This window comes from Sparus aurata, chromosome 10 (assembly GCF_900880675.1).
Source record: "Sparus aurata chromosome 10, fSpaAur1.1, whole genome shotgun sequence".
NCBI classification, from domain to species: Eukaryota; Metazoa; Chordata; class Actinopteri; order Spariformes; family Sparidae; genus Sparus; species Sparus aurata.
This window is the reverse complement of record NC_044196.1, coordinates 28,605,831-28,633,553: the sequence shown is the minus strand read 5'-3', so window position 1 is coordinate 28,633,553 and position 27,723 is coordinate 28,605,831. Positions and strand designations below refer to the sequence as shown.

At 39.9% G+C, this 27,723-nt stretch overlaps 2 protein-coding genes across 2 annotated transcripts in view; both read left to right on the top strand.

The window, feature by feature from the left end:
* The first annotated feature begins 186 nt into the window (after window positions 1–186).
* On the top strand, window positions 187–18,094 carry LOC115590635 (up-regulator of cell proliferation-like). Its single transcript, XM_030432080.1, is given in 6 exon segments — window positions 187–400; window positions 6,986–7,048; window positions 7,175–7,291; window positions 7,405–7,575; window positions 12,443–15,276; window positions 15,278–18,094. Coding segments are annotated over 3 exon segments (4,719 nt in total). The 5' UTR covers window positions 187–400; window positions 6,986–7,048; window positions 7,175–7,291; window positions 7,405–7,532; the 3' UTR covers window positions 17,120–18,094.
* Window positions 18,095–20,977: 2,883 nt separating this feature from the next.
* The window catches only part of LOC115590634 (interferon-induced very large GTPase 1-like), a 25,546-nt gene continuing 18,800 nt past the window's right edge, over window positions 20,978–27,723 (top strand). The window contains exons 1-5 of the mRNA XM_030432079.1: window positions 20,978–21,106; window positions 21,399–21,481; window positions 21,634–21,709; window positions 21,804–22,064; window positions 22,153–22,413. Coding sequence (XP_030287939.1) covers window positions 21,088–21,106; window positions 21,399–21,481; window positions 21,634–21,709; window positions 21,804–22,064; window positions 22,153–22,413 — 700 coding nt within the window. The 5' untranslated portion in view covers window positions 20,978–21,087. The remainder of the gene's footprint in view (window positions 21,107–21,398; window positions 21,482–21,633; window positions 21,710–21,803; window positions 22,065–22,152; window positions 22,414–27,723) is intronic.

The window sequence follows — 27,723 nt, the reverse complement described above, 5'->3', positions numbered from 1 at the left end:
TCTTTTGTATTCCCATTGATTGAACATGCCTCTTTGTCTCCTTTGTTCTTACTGTATAAAATGCTGTAGTTTCATTTGCTCTGGGTCGACTCACTGGCTCAGACCCGCTCTGTGCCTGTCGGTTCACCAGTTTACCGGTATTCTTTGAATAAACACATCACCACAACAAACTGCTCAACAGGACTTGAATGATTTTCTTCAACAATTTGGTGCCGTGACCCGGATGGCAACAAACCTTCTACAGATACTCCTATTTCCAGACCAAGGACATGCCAGTGACCTGAGAACCAAATTGCAGAGGTAAAAGGTCCTTTTGAAAACCGAATTACAGTGACTGTGCATTGTTGGAGGTCTGTCGAGGAGGGAGTCCTAAAGAAGGGTGACGCCATCCGACATTAAAGTAAGTTTGCTGTGTGTTTTGTGGAAATTCTTTTTGGTGTTGTATGGTTTCGAAACCGATGTTATTGGGAAGCTAGTTTTTAGATGTATAGGAATGCTTGTTTTCATAGCTTTTGATTAGTTGTGGAATTGCGTATGTTTTCCTAGTCTTATGAAGATTCGCTCTCATAAAGGCCAAACATCTAGGGGTTAGCATCTTACTTAACATCCACATGGTGATAAAGAGCGCTGATTTGGGGAACGAGGTGAGTGTTTCCCCGCTGAGAAATAGGCCTGATTTTGGGAACGAGGTGAGTGTTTCCCCGCTGAGAACATAGGCCTATGTAGGAAGGTCCTGTGATTTTGTTGGTTTGAAAGATCCTGTGATTCTGTCATTTTAGATAGAAAAGACCAGGTCTGAACTTTGTTTTGTTTTGTCTGTTATGTTGCAAACAATCAGGTCTGAATTCCTGTGATTCTATTTGCTCTGATAGGAAATCAGTGTCGAAAACCCCTGTGATTCTGTGTTTCTGATGGAAAATCAGTGTCGAAAACCCCTGTGATTCTGTTCTAACAGAAAAGATCAGTGTCGAAAATTCCTGTGCTTCTATTGGTCTCATAGAAAAGACCAGTGTCGAATTTCTGTGATTCTGTTGGTCTGATAGAAAAGATCGGTGTTTAAATTCCTGTGGTTTTGTTTTTGTTTTGCTTAAACGCTAGTTTTTGTTTGTTGTTTGTTTGTCATTTGTGGCAACATGGATGTAAATTGAGTCAAGTTAGATTATAAGATTTATACAAAATTTAATGTAGAAATTGAGAGAAATTGTGCCTGTGCAGAATCTAAAATAGTTTCTCTAACAGATCAAAATAAAATAGCTAATAGCTCAAGAAGAAGAAGAAGAAGAAAAAAAAAAAAACACAGCGCAGATTAAGATCAAGCCGGACAATCAAATGTCCTGTAGAAACACTAAAACAAAAAATTCGATCAAAATAGAAAGCCCTTATCCTGTAAGAGAGATAAAAGAATCCAGTGTTCAGAAAACTGGTGATGACTGGGTCGCTGAATACCCAAGACCTGAGATAACTAATGAAGTAGAATAACAAGGGAGGGTTCCAACAAGGAAACATTTGAAAACCAAAGAAAACAAACCCAACAAAATTAGCTTGACATCTTACAATGGAAAAAGATGTCGTCTACAAACCTTGGAGTCGAAGGGAGCTAAAAGCAATAGTCAGACGTTTTCCCAAAGATGTAATGACAAATAAACTAAAATGGTTAGAAGAATGGAATTTGGTGTGCATGATCTACAGTCCTCATATGCCCGCTATGATGCAATTGTTAAAACTGACTTTGCCATCTGATTTGAAAGACAAAGTGCTCAATGCTTGTGAAATCCCCCACAATCCCACAGAGTTCACCAGAATGACACCAGAGGAAGCTAAGACATGTTACAGTGTCATAGCTTTAGCAGTTAAACAAGAGGTTACGCAACAAATTGACTTTACTCCTCTTACAAAGATTAGACAAGGAAAAGATGACAGTCCTTGGGAGCTGTATGTGAAAATGATGACAGCTGCAAAGGACTATTGTGGTCTGTCACCAAGTCAAATTGTCAGTTTTTCAAATAATTACATGCAACATTTGTTCGTGAGCAGTCTTTAACCAAAGATTAGGACAAAGGTACAATTGACAGTTGGATGGTCAAGAAAACCATTGACTGAATTGGTAGAAATAGCACCACACGATTGGGATTGGGATAACACAGAACAAAGAATATGAAGAATGCATGAAATGCTAATGGTTTCTCAAGTGTCTCACTACACAGGCGGAACAACCAGAGGAGAACGCAGTGGCAAAGGAAGCTTCCAAAAAGAGAGAGGGTGCAAAAGATGCTGGCCCTCGCACCATGAGCAAAGCCACAGGCCACCTTTCTCTAACCATGAGAAGTGTTTCTTATGCTGTGAGCCACGTCATTGGGTAAGAAACTGTCCAAACATAGTAACTCCACGTACTCTGCCATGGCATTTCCATCAACTAACCAAACAGAAGACCCACCAACGCAACAGTATAACCAGTAATGCTGTCAGGACAGTGACAACAGTGAAACAGGAGAAACGGTAACTCAAGCTCCACTAATTAAATTAGCAAAAACTAAAGAATAACCTTATTAAATAATAAATGTGAATTAACAAAATTCTTGATAGATACAGGAGATCTGTTTTTCTCAAGTAAAACCAACTACATCTTCTCGTTTTAAAGTTTCTAAAGAAAACAGTTAGAGCTGTGGGGGTTGGAAGTATTCCTATTTGCCTACCTGTATCAAAGACTACTCCAGTATCTATAGATCCTTTCACTAAAAGCATGTCCAGTTTCACTACCTTCCACTCCTTTCTTCTATCAGATACCACAACCATGAATCTGTTAGGACGAGATTTGTTACGTGACCTAAATGGCACCATCTGTTGCAAACCTGATGGCATCTTTTTTAGAGACTAATGAACACAAAACAACTGTGTTAGATGCTCTGATAGATCAAAATCAACCAATAGGTGAAGGGAAAGTCCATGATAGAGTTGTGTCTAGTGTGCCCCCCTCGGTATGGGCCTCTTCCTCTAATGACATTGGTTTGATTAAAACCGCTGAGCCAGCACACATTTTGATAAAACAGAATGCCCCCTGTCAAGGATCTCGCAGTATCCCCTCTCTCAAGAAAAGAGTGAAGGCATTCGTCCCATAATTCTATCACTGTTAAACCAAGGGATAATGGTGTCATCGAACAGTCCATGTAACACTCCTATACTTCCTGTAAAAAAAAAAAAAAAAAAAGAAAAGATAAAAATATAGATTTGTACAAGATCTGCGAGCTATTAATGAAGTGGTACTCCCCTGTTTTCTTTAGTTCCAAATCCTACAACTGTATTATCTTCAATATCAGCCAATTCGACTCATTATACGATCTCAACCTTTGCAGTGCATTTTTCTCTGTTCCTCTACATAAAGATAGCCAGTATCTGTTTGCATTTGACCTCTCCCTCTACTGCCGCATGTGAGGCTGACACAGTTGTCTTTCTCAAAGCTTTAGCAGCAAAGGGCCACCAAAGCCTCACTAAAGAAGGTAATCAGTTGTGTCAGAAATACTTTGGAGACACATGATCCGGTTCTACAAGAGTCCTTCCTCCGTCCAGGATAAAAGCTATAGTGGAAATGCCAAAACCCAAAAATATGTCACAGATGAAGACATCTCTAGGAATGACATTGTAGACAATGGATAAGTGACTATGCCTCACTTGCTGCACCACTTCAAATTTTCTTTTAAACCTCTTCCGGACCTTTCAGAAACTTTTTTCCAACTCTGATCTAGTTTTCTACACTGATAATTTTTCCTTATAGAGAAAATGGAGTGCCATGCGCAGGGTATGCAATTTGTGATAATTTTTCAATAATTGATAGCACCGCCCTGCCACCCTCAAGTTCCGCCCACGTAGCTGAGTTGTTCCACTGAAGAGACCATGTCATCTTGCAAAAGGTAAAATTGTCGCCATTTACACAGACTCCAAACGTGCTTTTGGATGTTTACATGATTTCCTTCATCTATTTGCTGTTGTTAATTGGGAAGCTTACACCAAATCCAAGAACGCTGGTTCAAGAGGCTGTGCTCTAGCTGATCATGCAGCCAAAAGTAGCCGCAAAACTTGACATTCCTGTCCTTGTAAAGCTCTGTCCCTCCCTACCCACAATCTTGCTTCTCATAATGACGTGATCCTGTGATGTGAAGGAGCATACATTGTGGCTTTCCCATGTTTGTAAAAATGTAAATAATGTGTGGGTCCACAACGACGGCCGCGTTGTGGCACCAGCTTTCTTGTACTTAGAAATGCAATGGATATGATAATATTCTTTTATGTATAGAGACGTTCTCCAACCAGCCCGAAGCCTGGGCCTACAAGAAGGCTGATTCTGACAATATTGTTGTATGTATAGACACGTTGTCCAACCGGGCTGAAGCCTGGGCCTGTAAGAAGGCTTATTTTGTTTCTTTAGCGAAATGCTTGCCAAGCAACAAGGATGAAGAAGATGAACCTCCATGCCATGGATGACTCTATGCGAACAATGTGCTCTGCCTTAACCTCTGCTATTCAGCTACTCCACAGACAAGTAAAAACTGTCCAGTCACCTCCTAGCAGCCAGCAGTGCTACAACCAGGAGATTGGGTCTGCATCAGAAAGTTCCAGAGGAAAAACACCCCGCTGGTCGAAAACACAACACGTCCTGCTTACCACCAACATAGCTGTCAAGCGTGAGGGTCGTTCCTCTTGGATCCAAGCATCACACTGTAAGAAGACACCCCGTCCATGCATAAGAAATCCGCAGGGTCCCTCTACATCCAGTGGACCATCTTCCTTATGGCCTATGGAGCCATAAAGTGTTGGGCCCTGGGAAGGATTCCCCCCCCCCCCGCAACGGACAACGCCAGAGACCCAGAAGAAGATGTACGCTGGCTTCCAGAGGAGCAGAGGAGCAACGCTGGCACCGGAGGCCCAGAAGAAGCTGTGGAACACCCACCAGCACATCCACAGAGCAGAGAATGGTGTGTACTGGATTTGCAGCACAAAGGCTTACGAATACTTACCAAAAGGATGGTCTGGAGTATGTGGTCTGGGTCATGTGATACCAGCTATCAGAGTCCATACCGGGCTACCGGAACTTCACATGGTAAAGAGAGACTTATATTCACACACACAAACCCCATGGACAAGATTTTTGGTGCTCTCATTCCAAGTTATGGATTCATGGCATCCTTGGACCAAATAAGAGACCTTTCCCATGCAGTGGAAGATTTTGCAAACTCCACTGCAAAAGACATGTCCATGCTCTCACAAGAAATGACCACAGGAAGAATGATGACGTTACAAATTCGAGCGGCACTGGACTACTTATTGGCCTCCCAAGGAGGAACTTGTGCTGTAATTGGAACTGGATGCTGTACGTTCATACCTGACCACAATGCCACCTTACAAGAAATAACGAACCACTTGCATAACTTTGCCAAGACATTTCATAGCCTTGTTACCCCTTGTTTGTTGGACTGGTTTAAAGAAATGCTAGGGTCTTTTGGTTATTTAAGTTTTGAATTTGTTTTGTTTGCATTTGGAGCCTTGACTGTTATCACTCCCCTGATCACTTGTCTCAAATCTATGTGCAAATCCCTTATCACCCAAACCACTACTAAAATCATGTGCTCCACTGTGACCCAACCTGCTCCACCAATAGAGGAAGAAAATCTCAATTCTCCGTTTGAAATACAAATTGACTGTGACCTTGCGTGTATTTAAAAAAAAAAAAAAAAAAAAAAAAAAAGGGTGGATTGAGGAAGAAAATACACATTTGGAGTGACGGGGCCCTTTGACCTCCAGACCTTAAATGGTGATTCCTGTCCGTCTCCTATCCCTTAATCAAAAGACATCCAGGGCCAATTTGATCACTATGTTAAATGCGATCTAACTAATGTGATCAGCTGTGATGAGCTAATCACACTCCCCACAGTGCGCCCCCCCCTCCCCTTCCTTTCTTTTGTATTCCCATTGATTGAACATGCCTCTTTGTCTCCTTTGTTCTTACTGTATAAAATGCTGTAGTTTCATTTGCTCTGGGTCGACTCACCGGCTCAGACCCGCTCTGTGCCTGTCGGTTCACCAGTTTACCGGTATTCTTTGAATAAACACATCACCACAGCAAACTGCTCAACAGGACTTGAATGATTTTCTTCAACACTTGCAACTTGACTTGTGCAACGCAGCATACAGCTGCAAAGTGGTTACTCTGGTTTAAACCAGTGATGTTCAGTCTGGTACTGTGGCCCACTTAAAAATGCATGCAAAGTACAGGTGTTGAGAGCATACACAGCTAAATCAGAAAATGAAATCTGGACCTTTAGCATTTTTTTTTGCCTGTTTAACCCGTCATGCCTTTGTTAGAGTTAAAAAATGTTCCCTAGTCTCGAAGGGGAAAATTTTGTATTATGCATTGACAACATTGCTTGACAGTGGGGGCATTTCCAACAGTGCTGCAGGTTGATGGAGGACCTGGAATGCTAAATCTTCCCATGAAACCATAAACAATAACGTCTGCACAGGACAAAAGTCTTTTTGCAATTTAGTGTTGCTGATTTATGCCCATGTATGGTTAACCAAATCTTTTTTGTAGGATGTGGGTCTGTATTTGCAAGAATAAGTCAAGTGATGAAGAGGGGAGGGGGTCTTTTCATGAGGGGAGACACATATCTAATCACCAAGGTGAAACATTTTCAAACTCAGACTTGTATATGATGACTGGGTGTGATTAAGACAATGCAGTAAAGTAGGCTGCATGGTATTTTTTAAATGATTTTTTCTGGCATAGACACCTTTATTAAGCAGTAGACAGAAAGGAAATATGGGAGAGAGAGGGGGATGTGACATGCAGCAAAGGACCCCCGGCCGGAACCGAACCGGGGTCGGCTGCATATGTGGTATGCGCTCTAAGCACTCGACCACCTGCGCGCCCGGCTGCATGGTATTTTAAAGTTTGTGTTGTATTTATAGAAATATTGTATCTTGTTACTTTCAGTGAGAAACAGTTTGAATAATCTGGAGCAACAGACGGATGACTGACACTGTACCCACAGCTGAGGTAAAGAACTTGTTTGTGAAGCTCCGACATATACGTGAATTAAAATGGTACTTCTGTTTTATAACAGATGAGACAATGAGATGATGTGTATATATTACATTTAGATTTTTTTTATCATTTATCAAGGGAGTCAGTGATATTCAGTGATTGTGAGATTCATGTGTCGAGCTTCACTGTGACACTCCATCGACACCATGTTCCATGACAGCAAGGGTGACTGTCAACAGACAACAACTGATTAAGGTCAGCTTTATGCAATCTACTGTTCAGCAGAAATTTACCAAATGAAATGTATTCTTTGAGTAGTTTAACGTAAACATTATTATCAAAATCATTTTTGTTTATTATCTCAACAGTGCCTTGCCCTCTTTTGATGACAACAGTGTTATCATGTCAGCGTGAGGCAATACAAGTGTCTCTGCATTTGGACACGACTAGAGCAACTGTGTGACCAAAAGCAGTGGGAGAAGTTCTGCAAGAGACCATGGACACAGACAGCATGAGGACACGCAATTCTGCACATGCAAGTAAGTCAGAGAAAAACATAGTCATAAGAAACTAAGTAGTGAGCCGTAGTGGAAAGAGCATTTCTCTATACTGTGAATTATTGTCATTTTAAAGAAAAAACATACTCAAGTAATGTAAATAATTTTGTAAAAATATTTGAAGAAAAGGTCAGTTAAAATGTAGTCTGAGTGAACATAACTGCATCAGATATTTAAAAAAACAGAGTTAAAGAAGAAGGTAAAAATCGTGCTTCTGTTAAATTAAAGAAATTTTAAGCTATAAATCCAACAACTGTGGATTGACATTGAATCACCCTTATGTCCAAATTTCTACATAAAATCCATGAATGGATAAATATTAAATACATTCCATTTGTAGACAGCAATTAACAGCCGAAGTGCATAACTAGGAAATTACCACAAAAGAGGCTTAAACTCAGACAATTTAACAACAATGACTAACAATACATGAAATGAGTCCCCACAATCTGTTGTAGATTCAATGGCTTTCCTTTATCATTCTTAAGGCACTCAGCCTCTCTGTTGAATGAGGATCTGCAGCTACGACTGTGACAGAAATGATCAAAAGTCAACTCCTCTGGAGAGAGAGAGACCAGCAGCATTTCTTTGCTGCAGCTGTCCTAATTTAAATGTAAACACTCTGGACTTCATAAAATGATACAGAACACTTAATGATTGAAGAAGAATTAAACTGCACATTGTGGAAACAACCAGATACAGAAGAGAGGAAAGTTTCTCAAAGGGAAAGATAAACACACCTTATGCCATGGTCTGAGTGAATACTCGATTCTGATTGGCTGGAGAGTGTAAATTGACTTATGATATAGGCAGTTTCAGTGCAGTGTTTCCCACAGAATCAGAATTTAATTGTGGCGGTGACTGTCAGGCTGGGGTGTTATAGAGCATGCACACTTGAGCTTCCGCCAACCGAGTCAGCTAACCAAATTTAGCAAACTTAGATGGGGATAAAATGTAATCGGGCGGCTCTTCTAGACTCTCCAAAATTTATTGGACCGAATTGCCCAAATTCTTACAGTGAAACGAGTCATTTGGTGGGAGGGTGTAAGGCTTTTATTACCGTTTTACAGACGCATCTATCACAATGTTAGATTTTGGGAAAAACTCCCCAGTGCATCACATGGCGATGTAATTAAACGACAAAAACTGGCTTTAAGGCCTCGCGCTCTTTGTGGGTGCTTGATCTCGACGATGAGGCTAGCAGCCTACTTTGTAGAGGAAGTTACTGTCAGGTCAACTGCATCAGATAGCCCTCTCTTCTTCGTTGGTTTTACCAGCGGACTATAAACCACACCACCATCCACTTTTTCGGAGTATATAACATCATGCTATTCACTTACGGGTGCGCCGTTCATAGGCAGCTCCAAAAATAGTAAATCAATATGTGGTGGCCAATGTTGGTATAGTGGTGGACCACCACAAATAAATTACTGTGTGAATCACTGCAGTGAAACTGACCTTGGTCATCGTTCTAAATTAACGTGCTATATCCTGTATCTCCAGAGAGTGGCATTGGCATCAGCTGGCTGCAGACACCATGACATTAGAACACCACAGGGTGGCATTTGTAACACAGAAGCAGCAAGAAGTAGTCTACACTCAGGGCTGTGGTAAATTATTAAGTGTCCACTGACTAAAATGTCTGTAATAAGTGATAGATAAAACATACAAGCTGGTTAAAATCTACTTTTTGTGTGTTTACTCCCTATGTCAGCCCTGATACACTGTCCCTCTAAGCTTACTGGTGCAGCCAGCCAGTTATTTGTTCCTGAACATTTTTACTGATTTAGGGACAGTGACATGGTTTGTTAGTTAAATCAACTGTTTGTCTACCGTATGCAGTGTTAATGACTTTGATACTTGCTAGCATAACGTTAGCTTTTCAATGAGCTGAGCTGAATAACTCATCTTGTGTTTCTAAGTGTTGTTGCTATCTAAGGTACAACCTTAGATAGCAACAACAGTAGTGTAGAGTAGTGAACATTTTCTCTATTGCATAATGATTTTTTCAGCTATTCATCAGGTGTTGCTAGATGCAAAACTTAATAATTTGAGTGAAAAACATGGTTTAAATGTTTGGGTTTTTTTGGCAAATGACCATGGTATTAGCGGGACAATGCCCTTCAATGTGTCCATAATAAGGAATTCGGTTCTTCTCCACGTTCTGCCATAAATTCCTGAGAAAGGACACCTCCTCGGGCATAATCGCTTACATCTTTTATAGTTCTTCAGCGAGTTAGCTAACCAATGGCAGCTTTCCAAGTAAAGTAAATGCATGGTAATGCAGAACATTAGATACAAATACCCAAATAACCGACCTTAATACTTTGACGAGAGTGATTGTAGTTCATATGTCATTTTAAGTTAGTCACAAAGTTCTTCCAAGAGTGTAAATGCACAGACTTTGCGTGGGTTAGAAAAGAATAATTGTGTAATAGAAAAATTACATTAATAGTTGCAAATATAAACCTAATGTTAAAGAACAATAAAATGTATTTGATGAGCTCTAAGATGCTAAAAGTTGTGAGCAAGGAGCAGTGTAATAAACATTCTGGTAGAAGCCTCTCCTTTTCCACTAGTTAAAATGACAAACGCTGGCAGATCATTAGGGAGCCAAGCCCCAGGGGCCGAGGGACCGCGTATGCAAGCAGACGCATTTCCTATGACCAGCGGTGCTAGGAACCCTATTGTAATTGTAAAGATTTTTATTTTTCTCCCGCTAAAAGTGATGCTGCAGGCTAAACCGTGCAAGGGAGGGCAGTGCAATTTGGAGGTTGGTCCAGACACCTGCACGTATCTCAGACACAAAAAACTACATATATCCACCTGCAGGTGGCGCTATAACCTGGGCCAACGTGTTTTTTGCCTATAACTCACACACCGTATGTCGCACATTCAAAAACCTTGTATCCCCAGATTCCCTGAATGCAGCTGAATCACTTTGCAATTGGCCACGCCCACTTCCGCCAACAAGGTTTTTCGCAGAATCGCAAAAACTGGAAAACCTACTTTTTTTTTAACTCCTCCTTGGGATTTTGTCCTATCTGCGTGAAACTTGGCACGTACACTCTTCGACTGGACCTGATCTTAAGTTATCAAAAGAATTTTGCTTGGTCAAAAAATGCGCAAATTTTTAACAAACAAATTTCTGTAGCTAGCTATGAAAATGTAAACTGTTTGATATCTCGGTCAAACTAAATGCTATTAACACCAAATGAGATCCTTGGTTGCCATGAGACTGGGAAGGGAGGAGCTGAATTTGGCAAATTTTGCCCACTAGGGGATGCTAAAAATATGGGAAGTTTATATCACTTGAATGGCTACACTGATTTTTACGAAATTTGGTCGGTATGATGTAGGGCCAATCCTGAGGCCACATCTTGAAGGTGGTCATGACTGGTCAATGTGGGCGTGGCTTATTACAAGATAAACAACAAACATTAATTTCAGCCAAACTATTATGCTGAGAGCTTTGAAATGTATATGGTAAATATAGAATAGGACACAGTTCATCACAGTTCACAAAAATTGCACATGTACTCCCCTAGGTGGCGCTATAATGGATGCAATCACGTTTTTGCCTGTAACTTCTACATTTTAAATAACAATACATTTGCAAACCTTATATCCATATGTTCCCTGAATAGAGCTGGGTTTTCTGACATAAGACATGCCCACTTCTGCTGCACATTTCACTCGCTAAATTGCGATATATGCAAAACCTACTTTATCGAACTCCTCCTACAATTTAAACGCCATCCGCCTGAAACTTTGCACATAGAATCTCCAGATGTGTCTGATGAAAAGTTATCAAAATATTTTTGGCACTCCAAAAAATCTACTTATAACCAAACAATCTTGTTTGCTAGCAAAAAAACACAAATTGTTTCATTTTCGGTCAAACTAAATGTGTCATCCAGAGGCTCTGTGCCAAATTTGGTGCAAATTGGCCTATAGGTGGCACTATAACGGATGTAAATGCGTTTTTGCCTTTAACTTCCACATTTTGAACAAGAAAGTGGCCATGATTTAGTACAACAAATCCAAATCGGCACACATTCAGCCTTTTGCACTTCCAGTGTACTTTCCATTACAGCGAATACCACCACTCAGACGTTGGCCTGTGTCCTCACTTTTGCCCCGAGCCCTTCATCCTTTGGGGCCAACTTCCATGGGCTCTGCGGTGCGCGGGGTCCGAGTCGCGCAGGGGGGCTTGGCCCCCGTTCATAACTGCTTGCAGTTCTAGTTAATGTTAATTCTGTTCACAAGTTGAGAACAGAACAAAAAATAAACTTAATTGTTGCTGGGTTAGTTTACCTGTACTGTGCTTTTTACACATTGTTATATATTTTTGCATGTTTTTATTATTGTAAAATTGGTTTTGTTTTCATGACAGGAAAATAAGTAAGTCAAAAATAATTAGATTGGCAGATTTATTAAACTGATCAAACGAGAGTAAATGAATAACATGTCAGTCTAACATGTTCAGTGCTTTTACATGCACTGCCTGGACTTCTTGACCACTTTTTAAAATGGAGCTAGTTCTTAGGAGGTCTTTATATCTTACAAATAAAACCCAGCAACTGTTAATATATGTTGTAGAAAAAGAAACTATGCAAACAAGTCATCAATTAAATTTCAACCATTCTATATTTTATCTTGGTAGTAATTTAATCGTGTGGGCATGTGTACAACAAACAGTATATTAAACCTAATCTTGTAGCAGTGAAAGTCTCTGGAGGTTTGTAGCTAACCTCAGCTTGAATTCAAAGACAGGATAAATAATTGTGCATGTTATATTAATACACCTGTGACTGGTTTGAAATAACAAACATCTTCATATCCACAGAGACACAAATGGAGAGCTTTTTGGAGGATCTGGGGTTGGAGCGGCTCTACAAAGAGAAGCTGTCGCTGAGCACTATACTTCAGATTGATGAGAAGACCATCACTGATGAACCTGCCAAGTGTAACTCAGATCTTCCATGGCATTTTCTGAAGAAACTGATGATGGTAAACGTGACAGCTAGGAATGTGAAATGTACTCCTGATTCAGCCTGTGATGGTGCATCAAAAAATACAGAGTCAGATTTTGATGATCTGTTTGACAGCGAAGATTCAGATGATATGATAAACCCCCTTGACATAATCACAGCTCTCTTTCTGTGCTCTGATGGTTTTGTACAGCAGGAAATGGCTCTCAAAATGTCCATGTGTCAGTTTTCTGTGCCTCTGCTGCTTCCCAATTGTGACACAAAGCAGTGCACACTCATGCTTTGGGCCATGAGAGACATTGTTAAAAAGCACAGACCTCATTCACTTTCGGAATCCAAGGGCTTTATTGAAGACAGAATTGTTGTCTCTGAACTTCCAATGATAACTTTTGTGAGACTGGGTGAGTGCTCCTTGTCCAAGTCAGAGATCCTCAATAAGCTTCTGAGCAATTCTCAGCAGTACCATGACACTTTTGTTCACCATGATATGGAGTGTGGTGACAGTCCAAGGAGAATATCCAATGGATTGGCTGAGATTTCTTGGTACCTTCCATGTGGGAACAAAAACATGGACATTTTCAGTGAGCCAGTAGCTGTAACTAACCTTCGTGGGGACATTGCCTCATTTGAAACACAATTTTCTTTTTTGTGTCAGACATCTGCAGCAGTTTTTGTGTTCTTTGACAACTTGGACTCTGACTGTCAGCTGCTTATGAACCAGCAACACAAGGCAGAGATCTTCTTGGTGGGAAACACTCAAAGCAATCACTTCAGTAAGGATGTTCTAAAAAAGGTAGCAACAAAGATGGGCTTGACTGCAAGGAATATCCTTTTGAAGACTAAGCACATGAATGATGCAGATTTTGTTAAAAATTTGCGGAAAACAGTCAGCAATGTGGTTGAGAACTCAAAGATGAAAATGGGAATTGAGCAGATGGCTGACATTGCCCATGAACTGGGAATCTGGGTTGATGAAGACTGCCTGGAATGCCAGGCTGGCAAGAGAAATGCAGACACCATCACTGAAAAAATTCAAGATATTATGAAATACAAAGGAGCTCAGCTACCCCTGCAAGGCCAAATATGGAAGGAACTGACAGCCTTAGAAAAGGAAGAATTTCGGCTTCGAAAAGTTGGGTCTGAAAACATAGAAAAGTACAAAAGTGATCTTCAGGTACAGAAAGAAAAACTTCGGAAAAAGCAGAATTCACATGACGTGTCAAATGCAATCATATGTTTCATCCAAGCAATATCAAGCCCAGGGACAGAGAGATCCTATTTCCTGAAATGGCTGCGAATGAATCTTGATAACTTATCTCGAGAAAAACTGTCTGACCTCAGGGAGCAGTACAAAAAGAAAAACCAGAATGCTGAGAACAAAGAGGAAATCAAAGAGATTGACAGACAGCTTTCCAACAGCTCACTGGGGACTGAACACTTCTTCCGTGAAATGGGTCAGATCTATGAAGCTTCACTTTCCCTTCCAGAAACTGACCCATCTCGTCAACAGTTACAGCATCTGCCTAAGCTGTGTGCAGGATTGTTGCTTGATGGATTTCCCCTTGAGCTTGTAGATGGAGATGCATCCAACATACCTCTCAGATGGGTGAGTGATGTTCTCTCTCAGCTCAATGACCTGGTGTCTCCTAAGAACAAGATACGGGTAGTCACAGTTCTTGGCGTTCAGAGCACAGGGAAGTCCACTCTCCTCAACACCATGTTTGGAGTGCAGTTTGCAGTCAGCAGTGGTCGATGCACTCGAGGTGCCTTCATGTTGCTCATAAGAGTCAATGACGATGTTAAATACATTCTCAAATGTGACTACATGGTGATCATTGACACTGAGGGCTTAAAGTCACCAGAACTCGCACAACTGGACAACAGCTATGAGCACGACAACGAGCTTGCAACACTTGTTGTGGGACTGAGTGATATCACCATTATCAATATTGCAATGGAGAACTCAACAGAAATGAAAGACATCCTACAGATAGTGGTGCATGCTTTTCTCAGGATGAAAGAGGTGGGCAAAAAGCCAAAATGTCAGTTTGTTCACCAGAATGTGTCAGATGTTTCAGCCCATGACAAGAACTTACGAGACAGGAAATTGCTCTTGCAGCAGTTAAATGAAATGACGCAGGCAGCAGCCAAAATGGAAAAGAAAGAGGAGAACAAGAGCTTCACTGATGTGATGGAGTACAGTCCAGACACTGGGAACTGGTACGTTCCTGGTCTCTGGAATGGAAACCCACCAATGGCACCAGTCAATGCAGGGTACAGTGAGGCTGTTTATGAGCTCACGAAAAACATTATCCAAATGTTAGGAAGTTGTGAGACGTCTGCTTATAATATCTTGGAGTTTACAGAGTGGACAGAAAGCTTGTGGGATGCAGTGAAGCATGAAAACTTCATCTTCAGCTTCAGAAACAGCCTGGTGGCTGATGCATATATGAGGCTGTGCACAGAATTCAACAAATGGGAATGGGAATTCAAAAAAGAAATGTACAAGTGGGTTACAGAAGCTGACACAAGAATATCAAACTTTGGCACAGTTGCTGGAAAATCTGAGACATCTCACATGTCAGATTTTCTCACTAGTTTGAAAAGTGAAGCTTGTGTTGTGTTGTCTACATGGGAGAAAAAGCTTCTTGAAAATCTTGTCAAGTACTTTAAACAAACAGACGGCCATTGTCTATCTGGTTGAAGGATACAGAGAAGACTTTGCAAACAGTGCAAAGAGCCTTCGGCGAGAAATTGAGAACTCCGTGTTCAATCAGCTCACAGCAGCAGCTGACATCAGACAGGGAATGACAGAAATTGATAGAATCAAGGAGAATCACACAAAACAGATAGAGGAGAGAGTATGTGCACTGATTCAAAAATGTCGGAAACAAAAGGTCAAGATGACAGACAAGGAGCTGGACAAAGAATTTGATGAAATGTGGAATAAAGCAGTGAATGAGGTATCTTTTTCTAAGCCAAAGCCCACAGATGTCATTACAAATGTGTCCCTCTACCTGAGAACAAATCTGTCACCAAAGGGGAGTCTTGCATGTGACCTGTTGAGTCAAAAAAGGCTGCAAGATTGTGGACAGGAGCCTTTCAAATATACTGTGGAAGGATTTATCAAGCAGTTTAAACACCAAGTCAGCAAAATCTTCAATGTTAAAGATCAAGTAATGGCTTTACAAAAGATAGCTGACCGCATCATCGCGGACTGCACTGAGTTTGTGAATGACAAAGTGAAAAGAAAAAACAACTACCACGACACTTACATCCAGGAGATCCTACACAAGATTGATGAGAAGCTGCAAAACAATCAGAATGAGAAGATAGAGATCGAGTTTGAAGTTCCTCTCAAACAGCACATCTGTGGATTTGCAGCCAGACAGTTTAAGATAATGCATGAAGGTTTCCTGCGTGAGAATGATCCCTCCAGATGTCTGAAACAAAACAAAGAAAAGTTTCGTGCTGGTTTTAAAGATGTGTTCCATGAACGAGACCAGTGCCAGAAGAAAGCAGAAGAATTCACAGAACGCTGCTTGAGGCCTGCAGTGGAAGACTTTGTCAACCGCTCCTTGGGTCCTGATATCATTGGTGAAATGAAGACAAAGTTTGAGTTCAGCACACGGATGTTCTTCCAGTATTCAATTTTACTGGATTTGCTCTCAAAGCAGGACTTTGGAAAGTATCAGAGCTACATTTGCTCATATGAGGAGTATGCCAACAAATGGGTTCTTGATTGCATCTTGAAACATTTCTCAAAAGGGTCTACAATGTTTGAGTTTGAAGATCAACATCTCCAATCAAGAATCAACAGCATCAATATTGCTATCAACAAAGCTAAAGTAGAAAAGAGTGGCAACCTGAAGACATTTGTTCAAAATGTCTGTCAGAAACTTAGTGATAAACTGGTCATTTCACAGGATGCTCTTGGTGCTTTCATGATCCTGAACAATGCTGACCAGGAACAGTTTGCTAAATGGCTCACTGAGTGTGTGAAGGACATGGAACGAGCGCTCAGAAAGAAGTTTAAAGAAACAAGTGTCCAAATGAAACTAAAATCTCTTCATGTCAATCCTCAGAGGGAGCTTCTGTCACAAATGATTGGCTGTGGTAAACAGTGTCCATTCTGCGCAGCGCCTTGTGAAGCAGGAGGAAGAGAACATAAAGAGCACCATACTTCACTACATCGACCAAAGGGTCTGGGTAGATACAGATGGGATGGAACAGAAAACCTTGTCATTGACATTTGCTCTTCTTCGGTGATCAGCGACATTTGTTTTCAATGCGCTGCCACAAATGGTGAATGGCACCCTTATAAGCGTTACACAGAAATTTACCCAGACTGGAAAATTTCCCCAGATGCAAGCCTTGAGGCATCAGACTACTGGAAATATGTGCTGGCAAGGTTCAATGACAAGTTTGCAAAAGCATATAATGCAAAGCCTGCTGATATTCCACTAACTTGGAAAATTATCACACACAAGAAGGCAGAGGAGAGTCTGAAAAAGACATTCAACATCAAGTGAAGTTCCCAACATTCATTACACGCGCACAGACGTACATCTTCCTTTCATAGATATTTAGATTGCTATTATTTTATATGAAACAGAAGAGAGTCCGACACAAGATGAAAAGGCTAATGATATTATCAGTACATGTAGACATTTTGACACTAGTACAGTTACAATATGGAGATCAGATGAGATACTGCTCATCTTTAGCACAGATTGCAATAAACATGTTTTGTCAAAATAATCAGATTCATCACCTCATCAATATTTTAAGTGTTTGTGATACTTTGAGTCCATATACATGTGAGGAACATACTAAATGTTTCCGGTTTGATTTAATCTGTGTTTGAATTAATGATCTTTGTGTGACAGATGAATGTTATTGTATTGGCACTGAAAAGATCAATGCAAGTTAATCAAGGCAAGAAGTAACATAAAAAGGTTGTTTTACTTATATTGTTTATATTTGTGTTCTTTAACAGTTAGTTTTAGTGAACTATATATGATGCCAAATACTTATTCTTTCTGTATTTTTTTTGTAATTCTTTTTTTATAACTCTCTACATGGCAAAGTGGAAAGTAGTTTTTTCCTGATTAAAAATATGTTTTTTGTTTCTGTGACAAATCTATAATAATATACATCACTCTGTCTGCATTTTGTATCACTGTAACAGGACAGAATTATATGTGACTATTAAGTCAAAATGGAGAATCGGTTTTAGATAAGTATCTGATGCAAAATATTTCATTGTGTCTATCATTCAGGCTAAATATCAACATTTAGGTTACACATGACAGTTTGTTCTCTAATTGACTATGTGCTATTTTTCTAAAATCAGAATTTTGAGTTTTTGTTTCTTTGAAGTATCTGATGCTGAATATTTACCATTTTTAATGATAATTAAAATGTCACTCATTCTATATGTGATAGTTAACATGTATGTGTTACTCACTCCTGTTAACTGATTCAATAAACAGAAAAAATTGCCAGACTGGCTATGAATGTCTTTAATGTTTCCCAAATTAGAATCACAGCATACAGTGTATAATAACTTCTAAAGTAAACAGAAATATCATCACCTCATGTATTTATATAGTTTTACTATACTTTTTTTAATAATCATCTTTTTTTAAAATCCATTATTTAACATTTTTCTTCATCTCAAGTCTTGGGTTTCTGAATTCAACAAAGAATGTAAAAACAAGACAACAGGTGCATCTTTGCAATGGAGACCAAGCTGAAGGTTTATGTTGAGTGTGTCACTGTCTTCATGTAAGTTTGCCACTGTGGGATGTTAACCATGTACTTCCATTCACCACTGACCTGACACAGGATCTCTAAATAACCTCAGTGATATGGAGTCATCTTGTTTTGCTTGACTGCAGGTTTGGTTCATGTTGAAATAAGAATACATGGAAATTTAGCCTCAACAGTGCAGTGAGTCACTTTATAACACTGATGAGTCTAAGTGTGTGAGTCTGAAAGCGTGCAGGACATTTCAGATTTACTGAACATTTAGTCCATCTCCAGAATATCGAACATGACACTCTTCATTGCTACATCACATAACAAAAATCACACAAATCCTGACAATGAATCGCTGGCCAGTTCCCTCCACCATCTTAACATTAGTTAGCTATTAATGGTTGGCTTTTCTCAGTGCTCTTAATCTCTTAGATGTGCCTCAGCCCATGAATACCCCGAAGTCACACAGATCAAGCAGTAGATTCATAGTTGGATCAAGATATATTTCAAAATAAAAGTGTGCTAAAGCTTAAGAAAAGGTCACAAAGCCACGGAGTAGTTGATCCTCCTCCAACCTCAGAACAAAGAACAATGACACCACAGACATTAGCTTTAGTGTTCTAATTAGAAAATGTAATATTCATTAGAAATTAGCAAATGCTAACTACAGCATTTAGGCCATCTGCAGTGGAGATGAATGTCTGCTTCATGATGCTAAGACAAAGTACAAAAAAAAAAATGGTATAGCACTAAAATAAAGTTTACTTTGTTTCACCATCGTCATTTGCCAGATTCAACATACATATAACCTATTGTTCAGAAGAACAATAATCTCTAATGTCAATTGTTTAACTTTCTATATTGTTCTACAACCAACTTGTGCCAGCAGAGAATTATAAAACATGGAAAATTATTCAAGTCAATGCAGCAACGACAACGTGGATCACTGTGATCTTCCCAACACCGGTGTTTTCAGTTTAACCAGAAATGTATGCTTCAGTCAATTTATGCTTAAAATAATGTTGAAATGGTAAAAGATGCCTTAAAAGGGAGACATTAGGCCTCAACTTCATTTTACCTGCACAATGACACCTTGTAAACTATTCAGGATTTGACAAGTCAGTCTGTAATATCAGAAACGTTACCTTGTATTACATAAACATGTTATCCTCAATTTCATTGTACTCTCCTGTACAATGACAATAAAGACTATTCTATTCTATTCTATTAAAACGTTTCAAATGTTAAATGAGGTGATAGATGATGGGATACTGTATGTGAGGGATATCTCAACATGCAGAACTGCACAGTCGGTGTTTCATTAGGTAAATTATACTAATTCAAACTCAATGCAATATTTCAGAGGCATCTCCCTTCCTACTAACTGTTCTTCTATGATATTATCATATGTGTATTGTAAACGCAATATCGATATTTCATTTTGCATTATCATAAGATATCATGATGTCTCGATACCCCATACAGAATATCATATATATATTTAATTTATTATATTATAATTCAGTTCACTCTTTAACATCTTCACCATCAAAGACTGTTAATTGGTTAACATGTATGCCAAAGCTGTTGTAAGCCTTTGCCGTCATTTTAGCCAACTTCCTGTACATTTTTCGGTTTGCAAAACCGCTTCTCTCCTCTCTACATCACCCTATGAATGGATCAGGCGAAATAACAGCACCAGTTTGATGTTTAACTTTACTCTAAGGTACACAGAAAGTTAACTAATGATTAAGTAATGATTAAGTTACTATGGAGTGTGTATAGGGTAAGTACTCAGTATGATGTTTCACTTTACTTTAAGCTACACAAAAAGTCATATTAGTAGAAAGTAATAATACAGTGATTAGAAATGAAACAGTTTCCGTTAGTTCATGCCATTCAGTGGCTGGTTAATAGTTAATTGAGAACAAGTCATGAAGAAAGTGTATGAACTAAACATTACCTTATGATTCATAAATATATTATCTCCTTGTCTGTTCTCCAGTAAATCATTTATTCAGGAATGACTTATTAACAATTAATTAACTATAAAGTAATTCCTGATTCATTCCTTACTCGGTCCTCAGTTAGCTTCAAATCTATCCAACAGTTGTTGACATATTTTAATCTGGACTTAAGTGGTGGACCAACAGACTGACAGTGCCATACTTATATCCAACTTGCCAGCATTGCTAAAGAAACATGAATTTGAGACCACAGTTCTGGCTGTCCAACACTGCAATGTTAAAATGGTCAACTCGCTGCCAGTCAATAAAAATCACTATTTATATCTATTTCTGTTTCCCAAAACTGACAATTTGGTCCGAAGAGGTGATTTAGAGGAAAAGGTGAAGTAAACTATTAAACCTACATTGTTTTGTTTGTTAAATTGTTTGTTGGTTTTACAATAAAGTTCACATGGAAAGCATGAAATGAAATAGAAACCTTTTGAGCAGGAGACATTTACACACTCTTAATCTCCCTTCAGCAAAGGGAGGATCCCAGACAATAAGTTTTGTTTTACTGGAAACCAGGTGACCTGTTCCTGGGAAACATAACCTACAGTGAGTTGAGAGGCAGAATAAAAGGAGACGCCTGCAGTAGGCTTTTGCATTGCCAGGAAAACAGAGAACCTTCTCTTCAGGACAAACAGAATGTTGCACATATGCAACACATGTTGCAAGTACTGGTGAATACAAACTCCTGAATAAAAGAACAGCAGCTATTTTAATCATGGATGACTCTTTCCTTCAAAGGTAAGCTATTTCTTTCAGCAGTGAATTTTCTCTCCTTGAAAAAAAATGAAATAGTGTTCAAATATAGGCTGTAGCCTTAAACAGAATCATGACCTAATATGTTCTATATGTCCCTAAGAGCTGCCATAGTGGGGTGATTGGAGTATTTATTTTGTTTTTTAATCGCTTTGGTCTATATTGTGGTCCAGCAGGTTTTAAAGTACCCTTTATTGTGTAACTGTTGTGTAAAATCGATTTTATGGTGGTTGTTGGGACAGAAGGTGTTACAGGGTTCTTTTTCTGTTTCTGTTAGTTTCAGTGAGAAGCAGTTTGAATAATCTGGATAAGTGTGGGATGGCTGAGAGTGGGCCCACAGTGGAAAGCTCAGAGGAGGAGGTAAAGTGCTAGTTTTCACAACTCTTAAACTTAAATTAAAATCCCTAAATAATGAAATCGCGACCAAAACATATGTTTTCCTATCAGGTGTTGATTGGAATTATGCACTGATTTATTACACTTAAAACTGCATATTTTTCTCAATTATCAAGGACTTCTATGATGCACCCAATTCCTTCCCTGAGTTATACTGTGAGGAAGAAACGGACACCTCTCTGCAGTCTGACTGTAAGTGTGACTGCAAATGACTGATCCAATTTAATGCTAATTAATACATGTTATAATGTGGAGATATAATGAGATATATCTTGTCTTTTGACAGATGTTCCTCCACCAGAAATAACAGTTCTCAGTGTTGGTCAGGAGACTGTTTCCTTTGGTATACCACTCACTGATGACTCTATTAAGTATAAACTGGAATTAGACTACTGCTGTGACACACAGAGAGACAGTTTGATTAAAGACGACTCCAGCACTGTGGAGGTTGAGGGACTGATTCCTGGGACTGAGTATACTTTCAGCATCACAAGGATTGCAGACAATGGAAATCGAAGCAAAGCAACCTCGCTGTCTGTCTGCACAGGTAAACCTGTCAAACTGCCCTTTGAAGTGCAGGCAAACATAGAAAGAACTTGGAATTCCAGTTGTTACTAATTATTTTGTTCCCACAGAGCCCAGCCCTCCTGTGCAGATTGCAGTCTATCAGATCAGCAGTGAGTCACTCTCTCTGCGATGGGACCTCCCTCCTGGTGAAGTTGAGAGTTATGTTGTGACTTGTTGCAGTGACGAAGAAATTGTGCAAGAGATGACAACGGACACAAACAATCTGACTCTCAGTGGCCTGAGGCCAGGATTCCGTTACTCTCTTCAGGTTTCTGCAAAACTGAGGAATGGAAGAAAAAGCGAACCAGCTGTAACATCTGCACACACAAGTAAGTTAAAGAAAATCACAAGTGCATTAAAAAATGAAGAATTATTTTTCAAACTAAATTCCGACACGCAGGGACAAGAGGATTATATAACATGACATAAAATACAACCCTACAGAGATTAACTCTAAAAGTGAAATTCAAGTAATATTAAGACCCTGCACTTGAGTAGTGTAACAACACAAAGACCTTCTCAGGGCGATGTGGGTTTGCAGAGACATTGATTGATGGTCACTAAAGAATGAGTGACTGCCAGCATGTAATACATGACATACATGACATAATACATGATCCTTGACTGTCAAAGATGGTATGTAATACCTCAGTGATATGTACCAGCAATGTCATGAGCAGGTCTGTACTGGCTGAGTAAACCCTTACATTAGCTGTTTTATTAAAGACCCATGACAGCTTTCATTGATGGGTTAGGCACAACTTAGGAAAAGGAATAAGCAAGCCAGCTGTAACAAGTCAAACTCATTATTAAAAATTAAAATAATTAATGGATTTTCAAAAGACGAATGAAATAAAAGATGGACTTTTTCGATGAAACCAATAAAGAAAGAAAGAAATTCAACAATTTATCTAATGCTGTGTGATTACAATTGACATGACAATGTCATGATGCTGTCATAACCATGACACCTGTCATAAACATGAAGGAATCTTTAGGAATGTAAACAGTGTGTCATTCACTCAGTTAACCCTAACTAGGGCTGGGTATTGTTAAGAACCTCACGATTCGATTTCAATTCTTTAGTTCGCAATTCGATTCAATATCGTTTCGATTCAATATTGACTCAAATGCTTCAATAACGATTCAGTAATAAGTAGTTATAAACAAATAATTCATTAGAGTACCTGTTGATAATTTTTTCATTAAAAAAGTCATCTTAAATTCTAAATCTTTCCTCTAGGAAATTCTAGTTCGAATTGAAATGTGAACAAGGGTACTCGATGTGTTTAGTTATAAAATAGTGCAACAATAGTTAAGCTGAGAAAGTGTTATTGTTTCTGGGACTGCATGGTACATTTATGTCTGACATAAACATAGACATGACTGCCGTTCCTCCGCCCTCCGGCTAGACGCCAGGGGGTAAACGTTGACACTGACCCCCCCTCCCCCCCCCTCTCCCTGGAGGAGAGTGCTACTCGCGGTTGCACGGTGCAGCGGCCAGTCTGAGACCAGCTGTTCTGGGAGTTAAGCCTGGTTTATGCTTCTGCGTCGCGGCGACGGCGTAGCTACATCGTCAACCCTACGCCGTCATTGAGCATTCGAAGTTCTGCGTCGAGGGAACTGTAGTGGGAGACTACCATCCTTATCCGTCAAATTATTCCACTATCAGACCTTGTAAATCTGCTCATAGGTTAAAATCCAAATTAAAGAGAAACAGATCTGAGTCTAAGTTCCAATCAGAGGAGAAATCCGCTCAGAACCTAAGTCCAGACCAGAGGTGAAACTGCTCAGAACCTAAGTCTCAAAATCGCTCCAGGGACTAAGTCCCAAATTTACTCTAGAGCCTAAGTCCAAATCAAAGACAAGGCAGCAGGTCTTCAGTTCAAAAAGGTGTTTATTCCAAGAAAAGTTATAAATCCATGAGGTACCCCGGGGCAACTGAGAAATCTCCCCGGATCACCCCCTTTTATACCTGGGGTCAGTGTCACCAACGCCCCTTCTTGGACCACCCCCCTCGTCATGATCACGCGAGACTATCATCTTAATATTATTTAATATTTTCCCTAATGGCTGCAAAGTGTCTTACCCAGGCCTCTATCTTGGCCTTGGGTGGGCTGCGGCGTCACCTGTTGCTTCCTCACTCCAGCCCTGTTTTTATAAAGGGAGTATCTGACCTTAGTCTTACATCCGGCTCACTGTTAGCACACAACTGTAAGTTGTATTTCTCAAATAAATGTATATGCATGATCATGACCCAGTTTATATTTGCCACTACAGTCCCCCCTTTGGTCCTTCAAAAAAGGACCAACACTTCAAACTTTAACATCAGGGAGTACAATCATATCATCAGATCTTACCATCGTAACACAAACAATAGTATGAGTATATTGTGAATAAAACATAACATATATAGTTTCAAACTATAAAAATGCAACCCCATCCTACAAGACTGATAATGAGTATCAACCCATAGGGAAGTGCTTCAACTATCAAGAGGATAGTTGAGAGCTCTCCCTGAGCCATCTTCTGAACCTGCCCTCAAACAGATGACTCGGTGATATTCATTGACAGATCTCTATTCTGACCTGTCAACATGACGGGGGGAACTTCCTCTCCTTAACTGTTCCGGAGAGGTAACTTCCCTGTTATGTGGCCCACCATCTGACCTATTCTGTGGGTGCAAACAGATTATGAGTACAGCAATAAACCACACATTGTTATTAACCTTTTAAAGGCACTCTTGTTACTGTAACACACGTGAATCGAACTCTTGGTGAATGACGTCACTCAACACTTCTAGATTTGTGTTTTAAGCATGCATAATAAGGTGCTCATGTGGATATAGCATAGGATTTTAAGAAAATTTAAAGAAAAGCATAAGATTACATAGACAAATTCTTTAACCTCTATGTATTAGAATATTATCTAGACGTACCTTGCGAAGGTAATCCTTCTTAGGTCGGTTCAACGAACACTTGATCGGTAATTATCAGATCATTGACATGAAACACTTACACCACCTTTTGTTTTTGTGAAACATTTTTTTTTTCTTCTGGTATTTTTTATTCATTCATTCATTCATTCATTCATTCATTTATTTATTTATTTATTTATTTATTTATTTCCCGCCCATTGATCCAATTAGATAAAGAAAGGTAAGAGCTCTATTCAATCTTAGCAGCTGGACTTATACGACACACTTGTGTGATTTGATAGCCTTAGTTACATGTTACCTGTGGATTTCCCTTGGTTAGTGTGGCGGCCCTGAGGCCAACATTCCACCAGAGCCCCTATGAACTTACTGGTTTCTTGTAAACCACACTGGTTTAATACCTTTCTTGTGCTTTTTACGGCACTCAGCTTTCTGACATGACCTTCACAAATGAGTGCCCGCTTACCTTTATCAAACACTCATTTCATCATCACAACACATTTACAACATTTAATCTCACACAACTGTGTTGAATACAAAAGATCACTGTACAATTGCTGGAAGTCCAGGAGTGGACAGCAACTTTAGCCAGGCTTGCAGCCTTGTTGGCACGTTGACCAAGTTACATTTTGTCCTCCATCCATGATGTTGATGACTTCCTGGCTGCTGTGGAAAACCAGGGCATAGGACATAAGCTTTAGGCCAGGATATATGGTGAAAGGATTGCAGCTCTGATTGAAAATTCAGCCTTCCCACATCATCTACGGCTACGGAGCTCATCCTATAGTCTTAGGTGGGCTAATCATTGAGCCCTCCTGCCTTGTGGTGTGAGCCTCTTTGCGACACTGTCCTCTCTCTCCCTCAGCGTCCGGGCTTGCTGGGCTGGATTCACACATTTTTCATGGTGGTAGCATTGCCCCCATTGGTGGCTGGATACCAGGTGTCGTTGCTGCACTTCACCCGCCGCACCACATCCGTCATGGTGGTTGTATTTCCTTGGGTTACATACTCCAACTCCGCTCCTCGTGCTACACAGAAAAAGGAAGATTAGTTTATCAAGTTTACATACCACAGGTGGCATAGCTGTCATTCTTTAAATTCTATATGGGCATATTTGAGAGTTGGAACTCCATTCATCCAATTTCTGTGCCATGTGCATTGCACAAATAGCAAAACATGTTGACATATCTGGACAGTCACCTCTGTGACTTCCTGGCAGTGGCATGAGCAGTGGTATTCTTTTGGCGTTGTAACATGCAATACTGTCTGTCTTTTCTGTGCTTTGTGCACTGGTTCAACTGAGTAGGTTATCCACTGCTGAAACATGTCTGAGTCCCACTGTGCAGTTCTTAGTTTGGCCAAATCTCTTTTTTTTTTCTTTCGCTTACTCATTAGTCAAATCCATCTACTGGCATCTATTGTTGTCATTTCCTGATTTGTTTCTGTGTCCTGACATGACGTGTCTGTGCATATTACCTGTAATGTCACCATTCCTTCTCTTGGCAGTCAGTGGTGCAGGGTAGTCCCACCCAATGTTTACCTGGAACGTTAGCTATTGTGCTGTCGGTGGCAAGTGCATAATCATATGTATCAGTTTTTTACATACAGAAGATGTTGTTGTTCTCCCATTTTCTTTAAGGTGACTATGGCAAGTACACAATTAACATGTGGTGTAATAATATTGGCGCATGTCATTAGGACTTCTCCTTCTCCCTCCCCCCTTGCGAAACCTGAAAGGGTTAGCACAAAGAGAAAGAAAACAAACAAATTAATCTGAGTCAGAGAACACTCCGACTCTGGCCTGAATTCAGGCGTGGGCGGGTGGTGTATGTCTTGCAGGCCAGACAGTCCTGCACGTGCACTTTCCGGGGTGTCACTGCCCGTGGTTGTGCTGAGGGCACCATCCTCTGCAGCCTCTCCGACACTATCAGTCTTTCACCTGTTGGAAGACAAGTCTGTGGATTTGAGTTAAACCCCGTAAATAGTCCCCCAAATTTTCTGCTGAAGCAGTGATCCCTCTATAGCAGTGGTGTCAAACTGATCCAGTAGGGCCATGTGGCTGCAGGTTTTCATTCCAACCAAGCAAGAACACACCTGATTTGGATCAGGTGTGTTCTTGCTTGGTTGGAATGAAAACCTGCAGCCACATGGCCCTTTACTGGATCAGTTTGACACCACTGCTCTATAGGGTCCCTGCACTGTGGCAGTGGCATTGGGCGTCCAGTAAGCATTTCATGCGGGGTTAGATGGGTTAGTCTGTTAGTTTGCAAGCGCATAGAGATTAGTGCTAATGGCAAAAGCATCTTCCCAGGTGAGTTTACCATTAAATCAGCCATGATTTTGGCTATTTTAGTTTTTAATGCACCATTGGCACATTCTACTGAACCTTGTGACTGTGGACACTTTATATGTATGTTTTTATTAGATGCTTGATGCTTCTGTTGTTCAAATGATGATTTTACTTCTTCTGTAACAGGTATGTGAACCTTGATGTGAAAATCATAATGCAATCAACACAGACACTTTATATATACGCTTTTTTAAAGGATCGCAGTATTTTTAATTAGTTCTTTACCTGTTTCAGTTCTAATATCAGCTTTAAATTTCTTATCTATGAACACACCATTTGGGCAACAGAGTAGGTTGGTCAAATACTACTTGATTCACAACAGCCTTCTTCAGCTCACACCCTGTACTTAGAGAA